General features: G+C 46.6%; 1 protein-coding gene across 1 annotated transcript; it reads left to right on the top strand.

The window, feature by feature from the left end:
- The first annotated feature begins 7146 nt into the window (after positions 1-7146).
- Positions 7147-9985, top strand: LOC100280667 (uncharacterized). The gene is made up of 4 exons (NM_001367137.1): positions 7147-7678; positions 7787-8222; positions 8307-8462; positions 8605-9985. The coding sequence occupies exons 1-4, from the start codon at positions 7250-7252 to the stop codon at positions 9849-9851; spliced, it is 2268 nt and encodes a 755-aa protein (NP_001354066.1). The 5' UTR covers positions 7147-7249; the 3' UTR covers positions 9852-9985.
- Positions 9986-13541: the final 3556 nt, after the last annotated feature.

Genomic DNA, 13541 nt, shown 5'->3' on the forward strand with positions numbered 1-13541 from the left:
GCAAGCCAACAAAGAAAAGGGGGCCAAACGCATCTGGGTGCCAAAGGAAATAATTTCAACCATGAAAAGCACCAAGAAGGTTTGGATCCCGAAAGGGAAGTGAGTGGACCGAAGGTCATCGGGAAATTTGGAGACTTGGCAAAGTTGGGATGTATATCATGGGATACATCATATTGGATCAAGTTTATTGCCAAGTGGGTTAGTGAAAATTTTGGACCCAAATTTCCCACCCATGACTAAGGTAACTAGTTTTATTGAATCTCTTGTTTTTAGATATGCGTATCTATTTACCTTGTATCTAGTTTACCTTTTTTGCCTAGTATTACATTTGTTATTTAAAGTTTGTTTAAAATTGTGCATACTAGGTAAATCATATGGTAGGATTGCTTGTTTTCAATTCATACATTTAAGCAAACCTACATGATTTAAAATGATAATTTGAGCATGACACATAGCTCCTTTATTACTCCATAGTAAATGATGCATCAATTGAAAATCTTGAATTCTACAAGTTGTATCATTTGACTTATATGTGCCAAAGTTTGGATTGTAGATATTTGCCCCTCTTGATATCAAATCAAAGTGCAAGTCTCCTACAACTATTCAAAACTTGTATGCACACCTTCAGGGGGAGGTTACTCTACAATCTAATACTTTGAGACTAACACCTTTTCAAGCCTATTTCATGTGATAGTCTCATTGTAAGGAAAATGAGGTCCCCGGAGAAAGACAACAATCTTCCACTGCAAAATCTCCAAGAACTCTCATGTCTCTCAAGCTCACCATTGAATTTCAATCGGTATCTTTTGAGACTACATCTAGTATCATTTACATGTCTTCTCCAATATTTGATTAGACTATATTTCATATCATATACTTCCATGTTGCTAAAAATGCATAAGTGGTTAATTCATATTTTGTTACCTATGCATAAGGGAAGTTAGTCTTTTCAAATCATGTCTTGCACCTCTAATTTTCACATGCTTTTTCCTAAAGGTATCTGTCAGGGGGAGCTTTTCTTCATCTCTAAAGGGGGAGAAAACTCTTTCTAAAGGAGAACACTCACTTAGGGGGAGTAATCTTTTGAGGACAAGCTTTTATTTACTTCCCACATGCTATTAATGTCTTCCTTTTCGGTGGTTGATGCCAAAGGGGGAGAAGTTTAGGGACCAAAGCAATGAAAACTATATCAAACACCAAACACCACAAATTTAAAATTTTATATCTACAAATGGTTTTTTAAGTGGTTTTGGTTATTTGGCCCAAAAATAGGAAGTAAGTGAATTATGGAGTTAGGGAGAGGCTTAAGTCCATAATATCACATTGTGGGGACAAACATGCATCCTAGCAAGTAGATTGCATATTTTCATTCAAATACTTTTATTATTTGCTTGCTTTGGTTGTGTTGTCATCAATCACCAAAAAGGGGGAGATTGTAAGGAAAATGGACCCCGGGCCATTTGGCTAATTGAGTTTTGGTGTTTGATGATCAACACAATCCGTGAACTAATAAGTTTTCTAGTGTTTGTGTTTGTAGTTCACAGGATGCTAGATTTACTTGGACTAAGGAATTGAGGAAAGCAACACCTCAAAAGAAGACATTAAGAAGATTCAAGAAAAGTCCAAGTGTGCTGCTACGGACTGTCCGGTGCCCACACGCCGGACTGTCCGGTGCACCAGGGAACTCTAGCCAAACGGCTAGTTCCAGGTGGCACCCGAGGAGAAGACCACTGGACTGTCCGGTGTGAGCACCAGACTATCCGGTGTGAAAAGCCTGCGGCGCCAACGGTCACCTGCTCTAACAGAGCAACGGCTAGGTGCACCGGACATGCTATAGTGCGCTGTCCAGTGCACCACCGAACTGTCCGGTGTGCCGCAGAGAACTGAAGCTTTTCTCCAACGGCTATTTTGGAGTTGGGGCCTATATATACTTCACCCAACCGGCCATTTGAAGGTGTGAGATCCCAAGCAACATACCAAGGCATATAGTGCACATTTCCAAGAGCTCAAACACCCAAGTGCTTAATAGAATCACTCAGTGATTAGCGTAGGTGCTTTGCGAAGTGCTTAGGTTAGTTAGACCGCTTTAGTGCTTGCTCTAGGTGAACCCTAGTTAGTTGAGTGAGTTTAGACAAACCACACAACCCCTCGGCTCTTGCGTGAGCCGTTGTAATTGTACCGAGTGGGGCAAGAGTCTTGCGAGACCGTGACAACCGCGTTTGTGTCATGGCCGCCGCCGTGTACCGGAGGGAACGAGGCCCGCGGCGTTTCGGCCGGAAGCTCGATAGTGGAGACGGCGGGGAGCGTCCGAGAGGAGCCGGAAGCGGAGCACCACTTGCGCGTGGAGAAGGCCCGCGGCTCTCTACGGAGTTACTCGACCGTGGTGCTTGGCCCTCGCGTGGGCTTCCCTTTGCGTAGGGGCGCCAACGAGGATTAGTCGGGACCTTGCGTGGTTCCGGATACCTCAGTAAAAATACCGGCGTCATCCACGAGAGTTTGCTTCTCTACTCTTTAAGTTTCCACATTTATATTAAGCATTTAAGTTTCAATCTTGTATTCATACTTATTTAGTGTAGATTGAAACTTAGCCTTTGCGGTAGAGATAGCAACACTTAGACAAAACCTAGTTTGCACATTCTAGTTTGATTATTTGCATAGGTTTTGCTCTAGAGATTTATTTGTGGCCTAGTTTGGTAAAAGTTTTAGAAGTCCTAATTCACCCCCCCTCTTAGGCGTCACCCGTTTCCTACAGTGCCTCTTTTTTCAAAAGGTTCTGGAATCTTATTAAAGGTGATCTGATCATGATGTTCAGGGACTTTTTTGCAGGGAAGCTGGACATCCAACGTCTTAATTTTGGGGTTGTCACATTAATTTCCAAGATTAAAGAAGCAAGTAACATTAAGCAGTATCGGCCCATATGTCTGCTAAATGTGGATTTTAAAATCTTCACCAAAGTGCTGACAAATAGGTTGTCTCTAGTAGCCAAGGAGGCTATCGGAGGCAGCCAAACAGGTTTCATTAAAGATAGGAATATCCTAGAGGGGGTGGTCATATTACATGAAATTATTCATGAGTTGAAGACAAAGAAAAAAGGTTTGATAATGAAAATTGATTTTGAAAAAGCTTATGACAAAGTCAGGTGGGTTTTTTTGGAGGAAGTTATGAAAACGAAAAAGTTCCCAGATAGGTGGATTGATATGGTGATGAGAACAGTTAAAGGGGGGGAAGTCTGCGTGAACATTAATGGGGAGAGGAGCAAAATTTTCAAAACTTTTAGAGGCCTTAGGCAGGGTGACCCTCTTTCGCCTCTGTTATTCAACTTGGTAGCGGATGCCTTAAGTGTCCTATTAGATAAAGGGGTCAAAAAGGGCCACATTTCTGGTGTTTTAGGCGACCTTGTTCCTGGTGGCATTTCCCACATCCAATACGCAGATGATACGGTGATCACGATAGATGGGTACGATAGGTCAATCTTAAACCTGAAATTAATCCTTTACTGTTTCAAATGGATGTCTGGACTAAAAATAAACTTCCATAAAAGCGAGGTCTTTGTCTTTGGGGCAGTTCAACAAGAAAGGGAAAGGATGGCCAATATGCTTAATTGTTCTCTTGGAACTTGGCCGATGAAATACCTAGGCATTCCTATTTCGGATGGTCGTCTCAAACCATCTGCGTTTGACCATATTGTTGGAAAGATGGAAAAAAGCCTGGACCCATGGAAAGGTAAACACCTGTCTTCTGGGGGAAGACTCATTCTGACTAACTCTTGTTTAAGTAGTCTACCAATCTATACTATGGGGTTCTACCTCCTACCTAATAAGATTCACAAGAAAATGAGCTCGATCAGAGCTAACTTCTTTTGCCAAGGGGCCGAAGACTCAAAAAAATACCACATGGTGAAATGGGATAGTTTAACCAGACCAAAAGACCAAGGCGGTCTCGGGATCACAAACACTCTCATGATGAACGAATGCTTGATTGTGAAATGGATATGGAAATTATGTTAAGGATCAGATGAGTTATGGTACAAGCTGTTGCAAGCTAAATACATGCACATGAATAATTTCTCTCTCTAAGAACAAGGGAGTTTCTCAATTTTGGCAAGGCCTTCATCAGGCCAAGCATCTGTTTCAATGGGGTGCGACGAACAAGATAAAAAATGGGGAAGGGACCCTGTTTTGGAAAGACGTTTGGATGGGAAAGGTGCCTATTAAAATCAAGTATCTTAGATTTTTTGATATATGCAGGGACAAGGATGTGCCTGTTTCTGAATGTTGTGAGAGAGGAGAGTGGAACATAGATCTAGTGAGGCCCCTTAATGATTCTGATTGTTGCTTATGGGAAGACCTTCATACTGAGCTTAGGGAGCATAATACCTCTCAAGGGAGAGACTTAGTGTTTTGGGCTCTGGACAACTCTCGCAGATTCACTACGAAATCCCTTTATAGATTTAGGACCGATGGTGGTGTCAAAACCCCCGTTTACAAAAAAAATTGGAATTGCAAGGTGCCTTTGAAGATCAAGGTTTTTCTTTGGCAAATTTACAATGGGAAAATCCAAGCTGCCGCAGTGCTAGAAAAAAGGGTGGAAGGGTAGAACGATGTGTTCTCTGTGTGGGGATAAAGAGACAGTTGATCACATCTTTATTCACTGTGTCCTTCCGAAATATGTTTGGGGAAGAATGAAAAATATTGCTGGTTGGGACCGTGTCCCTAGGTCTGTAGCTAGTATGTTTAGCAATTGGGGAGTGGGATCCTCCCATGCTGCTTGTTCTTTCCATCTCTTTATTGTTGCCGGGCTGGTTTGGTCCCTTTGGTGTAACAGAAATAAGATGGCGATTATGAAAAAATTTCCTAACAATACGACAACGATCATATATGAGATCATGTCTTTCTTGTAGAGCTGGAGCGTGCTACTCAAGACAAGGGAACATGCGATGATGGAAGATATACTGGACTCAGTGAAGAAGTGGTTACAGCAACATCATTCGGTTGAGGAAAATTGCAGTGACATTGGAGTGATCTGAAGTGGAAGATGTCCCTTCTTTTTGTCCCAGGCGTGGAGTTGGTGTTGCTAATATGGATGTCATATGAGGGTTCTTTTTGTTGTGCTTGGCTTGTTTCTAGCTCAGTTAGGTTGTTTAATCGAGTGAAGCTTTCTGGTTGATGATATTTGAACTTTGTCAGGTTGATGCTATCAATGTAGAGCTTTGGTGACTCAGTCTTTAATTTAATGGAGGGACTTTTTTTTTGTGGTCATGGAGCGTCAGTGTGGAGCTTCCCTGGTTAACTGATATTCTCATTTCAATATTGTGGGGTGTGCTTTATATAGCTACCTCTGTTATTGCTTTCTTAAAAGCTGAGTAAAATCTCCTTTAAAAAAACTGTAGATCGGAATCGGATAGACTTCAATCATCTTGGCCGAGCCAAACAACGCTGATCGATCCACTGCCAGCTGATTAATCAAGTATGGCGACTGGCAACAACCGACAAACAACTGCAGTTAAGCGACCCAGCTCGCTAGCTATAGGTGGTCTGAATAATCATTGTACGTCAGTCTCATGCAGCCTAAGGAACAATGCAAGCTGACCAGATCCAGATGTGCAGTTTTGGATTGGCAGCCTACGTGTTCGGTTCCTGACCGGGCTTCCAGCTGGGACCTAGTAACAAATTTATCTTGTCCTAAACAAAACAAACAAGAAAACTTTGCATATGCATGCGTATATATTGGTTGAAAATGCATTGACATATATGGTTCCTGCATGCATGCTGCTGATTGGCCTGTTGATATACATACGTTGTTAGTATGTCTCTATTCCAAATTAAAATCCGTTTTATATTTTTAATAAATTTATAAAATAATTGATATATGTGTTTTATATATGAGTTTAGGTTTATAATCATCCATTCTGACATAATAATCAATAGCTAAAACAGATACTAATGTAGGACTGAACATATGCATTGCATCTGCATGCATGCATATGTGTCGTATGACTGCTGAGAAGGGGCCTGCCGCTTTTAGGGTCTGTTTCGTTGGGCTGTGGCTGTGAAAAAAGCTGTTATGTGCTGTGAGTTGTGAAAAAAAGTTGCTATTGGCTACGAACTGCTAAAAAGTTTAAAACTGTTTGGTGGAAACCACTAAAAGGCACTAAAATTTTTTCTATATATATTTTCACAGTTTCATCTGAAAGCCGCTAAAAACATGTCCAGAGGTGCTTTTAATTTTGCACTATAAAAAAGTCGGCTTTTCGAAAAAGCAACTTTCCAGATTCAACCTTTTGGTTTTGCTTTTAGCTTTTAAGGGCAAAAGCCAAAGACAAAAGCTAAACCAAACATACCCTTACTCTGGTTGCAGATAGATTCTTTCTTGAAAAAAGTTAAAAAAAATTATAATTAAGTCTCTGCCATGTATGGATAGGGCGGCAGGTACTCATTCATATATTTGTTTTAGTTCTAGAGTGTATAATTAAATTTCGAATATTTTTAAATCTAAAAATGAAAGAGTCTACTTAGGCGTTGTTTGACCAGCTTCTCTAAAAGTAACTCTAGTTTTGGCTTATCTTCAAGATCAACTCTTCTATAGAAGCTAATATTTTTTAATAAAATGTTTAGATAGGGGAGTGAGGGAGGAGCCGCTCGGAGCCAATTTTTTAGCTTCGGCTTTTCTCTACAAAAAATGACTTCGACTCCTCCGTAGTTTTTGTTGGGAGCGTTTTTTTAAACTGTTTGGGAGGCCTCCATAAGCCAAAGCCCTCCCAAACATGTCCTTTTAATCTGAGCATCCTTGTGCACCTTGTGGTTTGAAGTTGAACACGATGCTGCAATAGATGCCAGTAATCGCAAGATTAATATATCATCAAACTATAATACCGTAACTGCCTTTCCACGAAATGTTTTGACACAACTTGATGTCTTGACAGCGGACATTCTGAGGCGACAACCATTTTGACATACTTTTCTTACGAGAGTTGGCCCATTGTTCTTATAACAAAAATACCTGATAGTGCCGTACAGAGACGCGTTGTCGTTATTCAACTAGAGGACTTGGTCATTATGACTACGGCGACGGAAGGATGAAGGATCCCTCGAAGGAACCAACCCCAGGACGCCTTGGCATCCCCCCTGCGTCGACACTTCGACAGACATTGTGTTAGCCGATGTCACTCTGCTTTTAGCCTTTTGCCAAGTGCCAACAGCCAGGTCGAAAGGACATCTGACCGGCAGCAGGCAGACATCCGTCGCCCGCCATGGAGTCCTCATGGCTCCTCCTGCTCTCGTGCCTTCCGGCCGTATGGGTGCTTGCCGCGGCGGCGGCGGCGGCGGCGGGGCGGAGTCCCGGCTGCGCGACGAGGTGCGGCGAGATCGACGTCCCGTACCCGTTCGGCCTGGACCCGCAGTGCGCGATCCACGCGGGCTTTTGGCTCAACTGCACCACCGTGGATGGCGCCACCAAGCTGCTCGACAAGAACTCGGAGGTGACCAAGATCTCCGTGGAGGATGGCAAGGCCTGGTTCAAGAACTTCATCTCCCGGCAGTGCTACAACCAATCCTCGGGTGACATGTTCGAAAACAACGCGTGGGTCGACTATACCGGCGAGCCCTACGTTCTGTCGGCAGAGGATAATAAGATCATCGTCCTCGGGTGCAATAGTATGGCCTACATGCAGAGCGACTCTGTAAGTATACTCCTCAGTTAGCACTAGCAGTACCTGGTGTTCTTGGCCTCTCTCTCTCGTGCGGCCAAACTCTGCGCCTTAGCTGATAGTGATACATACACACTGCAGTACATAATCGGCTGCATGTCGACATGCGACGGCCCACTGAAGAACGGCTCATGCTCCGGCACCGCTGGCTGCTGCCAGGCGGAGCTCCCGCCGGGCGTCCAGTTTTACCAAGGCTTCTTCAACTCGCTGCACAACACCACCAAGATATGGAAGCAAACACCCTGCAACTACATCACCGTGATGGAGAGCGCGGCCTTCAGCTTCAGCTCCACCTACCTCACCTCGACGGTGTTGTACGACTCCGACGACGGGAGGACGCCGGTCGTGATGGAGTGGGGAATCACACGGCAGAAGTGCGAAGAAGCCAAAGCCAACAAGACTGCGTACGCGTGTGTCAGCGACCATAGCGACTGCGTCTACAGCGATGCCGCCGGCTACCGCTGCAGGTGCTCCGGCGGATTCAAAGGCAACCCGTACGTCGTAGATGGATGCGCAGGTTCGTTCCTCTTGCGCGCCCAGACATCCATATCCATGCATGCACAAGTTACAAACCGATGCGATTTTTTCGTGCGGTTTTCAGATATTGACGAGTGCTTGGACAGTGCTACCTACCCCTGCGCTGGGATATGCAAAAACACACTCGGGAATTTCACATGTTCCTGCCCACGAGGAAGAAGCATGATCAATGGCGTTTGCGTGAAAAGTCAGAGGTCAACTTGGATGGCGCCGGTTGTTGGTAGGTCGCTGCACAAGTTGCGTTAGGAAAATTCCCTACCGGGAGCACCTGCTTTTTTTTCCTACACTTTTTCAATGCTTTCCGGGTGTTTACAGAAGGAGTAATAAGTAACCTTCGTTAGGAAAATCGTGATGCATTGCAGGCGCAAGTGTTGGGCTGGTGACTCTCGTGATCGGCGTTACCTGCGCATACCTGGTCCGAGAACGGCGAAAGCTGCACCGCGTCAAGCAGAGCTACTTCCGGCGGCACGGCGGCCTGCTCCTGTTCGAGGAACTGAAGTCGCAGCACCACCAGCAGGGCGCCGCCGCGTTCACGATCTTCTCCGAGGAAGAGCTGCAGCAAGCCACGGACAGGTTCGACGCGCAGCGGGTCCTTGGCCACGGGGGCCACGGGACCGTGTACAAGGGAGTGCTGAAGAGCGGCACCGCCACCGAGATAGCCGTGAAGAGATGCATGACCATCGACGAGCAGCAGAAGAAAGAGTTCGGCAAGGAGATGCTCATCCTGTCCCAGGTCAACCACAGGAACATCGTGAAGCTCCTCGGCTGCTGCCTCGAGGTGGAAGTCCCCATTCTCGTCTACGAGTTCGTCCCGAACGGCACGCTGTTCGACCTCATCCACGGCGACCACGGCCAGCGCGTCTCGCTGGACACCCGCCTCAGGATCGCCTACGAGTCCGCCGAGGCGCTGGCCTACCTCCACTCCTGCGCGTCCCCGCCGATCCTCCACGGCGACGTCAAGTCCACCAACATCCTCCTAGACGGCGACTACGCGGCCAAGGTCTCCGACTTCGGCGCGTCCATTCTGGCGCCGAACGACAAGTCGCAGTTCGTCACCGTTGTGCAAGGCACGTGCGGGTACCTTGACCCGGAGTACATGCAGACGTACGAGTTGACGGACAAGAGCGATGTGTACAGCTTTGGGGTCGTTCTCCTGGAGCTGCTCACGGGCAAGAAGGCGTTCGACCTCCAAGGGTCTGAGCAGGACAGGAGTCTCTCCATGAGGTTCTTGTACGCGATGAAGGAGAACAGGCTTGAGGACATCCTAGACGATCAGATCAAGAACAGTGAGAGCATCGAGTACCTTGAGGAGATCGCAGAGCTGGCGAGACAGTGCTTAGAGATGAGTGGTGTGAATAGGCCGACGATGAAGGAGGTTGCAGATAAGCTTGGTAGGTTGAGGAAGATCATGAAGCATCCATGGGCACATGAGGATCCTGAAGAATTGGACAGGTTGCTTGGAGAGCCGTCTACTACAACTAACTCGACCGCTACTACTGGGAATTTCATCATTGCAATTGGAGAGCCGTCTACAGCCAACTCCACCGCTAACACTGGGAATTTCAGCATTACAAAGAGAGCTGCCATGGGCTTGGAATCAGGACGTTAGCTACTGTAAATGAAATTATATTTACCTCATTCCATATGTATATAACAGATAGAGACTGTACATTTTCTTGGCGGTACAATTCCAGTTTTACATTACCAACATGAATAAAACAAAGACGCAAAGCTTTCTCTGAGAAACTGAGACTTTGTTGCTCATATGTAGCCATGGAAAACTGTGGTATCCAGTGCAATGCATGCGCATTGGTGCAATTTGCAAGTCTAAAGAACTGGCTAGCACAAGTATATTAAGCAGAGACAAACATTCGTGACCGCAGTATATATGTGGGATGGTTTCATCATGGGAACAAACTCAGAAGTTAATTGAGCCATTTACATATATAACATTGTCCGGTATAAACATACTACAGTTGCCACGGTGCTCGGGTCTGTCCCGTTGAATGTCTCCTTTCGCAGCGGTCTTCAGGGGGAGAACTTGGGGAGTTGGTATGCGCTAGTAAATCGGATAGCGGGGCTTTCTTTAAACCCTTCGAAAGATACTTTCAGATGGAGCTTGCATCAAAACGGGAAGTTTTCCTCCCAGTCTATGTATGCTGCATTGATAGGGAGGGAAATACCTCGGCAGGAAACTCTCATCTGGAAACTTAGGATCCCATTGAAAATTAAGATCTTCTGTTGGTTCTTAACACGAGGGGTGATTTTGACAAAGGATAACTTAATCAAAAGGAAATGGAATGGGTCAAAAAAAGTGTGTTCTGTTCCCATGATGAAACCATCCCACATCTTTTTTTCGACTGCCACTATGCTAGATTTCTTTGGCGATCGATCTACTTTACCTTTGGTATTAGAGAACCAACTAGCTTGCAGGATATGGGGTCTTCTTGGTTGCAGGGGTTCAATAAAGACACAAAGGCAAAGATATATGTTGGAGCCATAGCTATCTGTTGGGCACTGTGGCTTAGTCGAAATGATGTGGTTTTTGACAAGAATCCTATTCAAACTTACTTGCAGGTACTCTTTCGAGGAACCTACTGGTGTCGTTTCTGGGGACTACTCCAAAAGCGTGAGGAGGACACCATAAGGATTAAAGATGCTTGCAGGGTGCTGGAAGCCACCACGATGCAAATCTTCGCAATGCACGGTTGGAGCTTTAGAAACAGGCTAACTAATAGCTAGTTTTCCAGGTCCCAACTGCGCTTGGGTTTGTTTGCCGCTTGTGGCTTCTTTCGTTTTTTATGTCAGTACTTGTGGTTGTTGGACGGCTGTCATCTTTGATGTAGGCCGGGAACCCTTTTTCCCATTATCTAAAAAAACTTCTGAGTTTGTTCCCCTCACAATTTATTCCGTGACCCAAAATTTGACAACCAAAGTTACAATTCTTTTAACCCTCACAGCAAACTAAGATTCGGAAGCAAGTAAGGTTCCCCTCACATGCAGAAGTAGAGGCTTGGTGCAGGTTCAACCTACATCTTGGCTTCCTTTGTATTCAGCTTGCGGAGTCTGGTTTCCACCACTAACTGCTGACAGCGCTGCCACCACCACCCTGTGTCCCTGTTGCATGTGCTCTCCAATCTTTGAAACAGCTTTGTTTGCTGCTTCCAGCTTCTGCTTGATCTTGTCCAGATCCTCCTCAGCCATGGCTGCCCTCAGATCAGAGACAGCAGACTCGATCTCCTTGGTGACTTCAGCAGGGACCTTGTCCTTGTACTCGCTGACACTCTTCTCAATGGTGTAGATCGTGGTGTCTGCAGAGTTCTTAAGATCGCTAGGGGACTTCCTTTCCTGATCCTTCTGAGCATGTAACTCAGCCTCCTTCACCATCTTTTCGATTTCAAACTCCGACAAACTCCCAGAAGAATTTATGGTGATTTCTTGTTCTTTGCCCGTGGCTTTGTCCTTAGCTGACGTGTCTTCGACTTGTTGCCAACCAAATTGTAAACATGGTTGCAAATAAGATGAAGGCATCTAAAAAAACCGGCCGGTGAGGAACAGACCGTCCTCCCTATATTATATTAAGAAGAGACCGAAACAGGATCAGAGAAAATCCCCGAACCCTGGTCCTATCACTAGCGGACCATCACCGCCCACTTTGCAATTACTCACCTAGAGGGTAGCCCACAGAATGTAAACCGGGAGCAGGCGGGACACAACGAGCGGATTTTTTAACCAAGCCAGAAATTCGCCCCCCCGGAACTAACGCTAGAGGCACTTTCGCTAAAAACTCGGTCGGGAAGGAAAAGACCGTCCTTATAATCTATATCTATACTACTCTATTAAGAGAGCAAAGAGTGCGTCCACACCCTGCTGCCCTTGCTCCCGTCTCCCGCAGTGCCCCCGATAACCCCCCTCCCCCCGCGCCATCCCCGCGCGATACCATTGCCGCCACCGCCCTCTCCACGAGACAGCCGCCATCCACCCCAACCACGAGACCCTAAGACATCCACGCTTCACTCGCGACTCCACATCTGCTCGCGCCATTCCGCCTCCCAGTTTCTCGCATCCATGTCCACACCACCGCACCGACCGGGCCGTCGCGCCGCCGCCAGTCGATTGCCCGGTTGTTACGGCTCTAACCACCGCCCACCAGCCTCTCCGCCTCTGCGTCTGGCCACGCTTGAGCGGCTAATAAGCCCAGCGGCTGCTACATCACCACGCTCCTCTGAGACAAACAGAACACCATACGCATCAGGGTAAGCACATGCATCACCAATTTCTGCTTCTGTTTTTGTATTTGTGCGTTAGACATTCATTCGTCGGAGAAATGGGGGTTGTGGGGGATAGATATCCCCCGGGTCCACTAAAAGAGTAAAAGACCTCACGAAAGGCCCAAGGGCCCAATAAATCGTAAGGTCATTCTTTCGTGGGCCTGGGGAGGGACAACCAGCAAAGCAGATCGGCATGGGGCCGGATTGGTGCAAGCCTGGACGGCCCACAACGTCGAGCGAGCGACCACAACAGAGATCCGACTTTCCTGCGCTGGAGCCCCCATGCAACGGAGCATTGCGAGGATAAGTCGGCAGAACTATAGGGAGATAAACTCAAACAGTTCACTATCTTTTAGTTACACGTTGTTATCAAATCCACGTGTATTGCCCCACGGTCGAGTATATAAGGCCTAAGGGGCACCCCTTCAGAACGATCGACCCTATTACTTAGCCATCCACTCCAACTCTCTGCATTCTCAATTCAGAGAGCTCTTTTGTAACCTCATTCACCAATCACACTCATCAGGACGTAGGGTGTTACGCGTCTCTAAGCGACCCGAACCTGTAAACATTGTCCACTGTCCCTCGTGCATCTGGCACGAACCATTTTGCTACAGTCATCGACACCGTCCTACTCCTAAAAACACCTTGAGGGGCAACCCCGGGTGTGCGGTCGGACCCAAAACACCGACAGCTGGCGCGCCAGGTAGGGGGTGTGTCGACGATCCAAGCTAGCTCAATGGCCGTCACCTTCCACAGCAAGATCACCCTTCGTCCCGGATCCGTATTCTGCTTCGGAACAATCTCATCCGTAGCAGATGAAGAGGGAACTCTACACCGCATTGCGGATCCGCCGGAAAAGAAGTCTCCCCCAACCAACTCCGAAAATGTCGGAGAATCGCAACCTCCAGCTCTCCGGAAAAAGATCGTTTCCGGAAAGTCAGGGGCCGAGGGCCCGCTGACCCGGAGAACTCCACTGTCTACTTCCCCGACAAAGGAATGGACACAGATCACAAGGAAGAAGGAGA

Source organism: Zea mays, chromosome 7 (assembly GCF_902167145.1).
Source record: "Zea mays cultivar B73 chromosome 7, Zm-B73-REFERENCE-NAM-5.0, whole genome shotgun sequence".
Taxonomy (NCBI): domain Eukaryota; kingdom Viridiplantae; phylum Streptophyta; class Magnoliopsida; order Poales; family Poaceae; genus Zea; species Zea mays.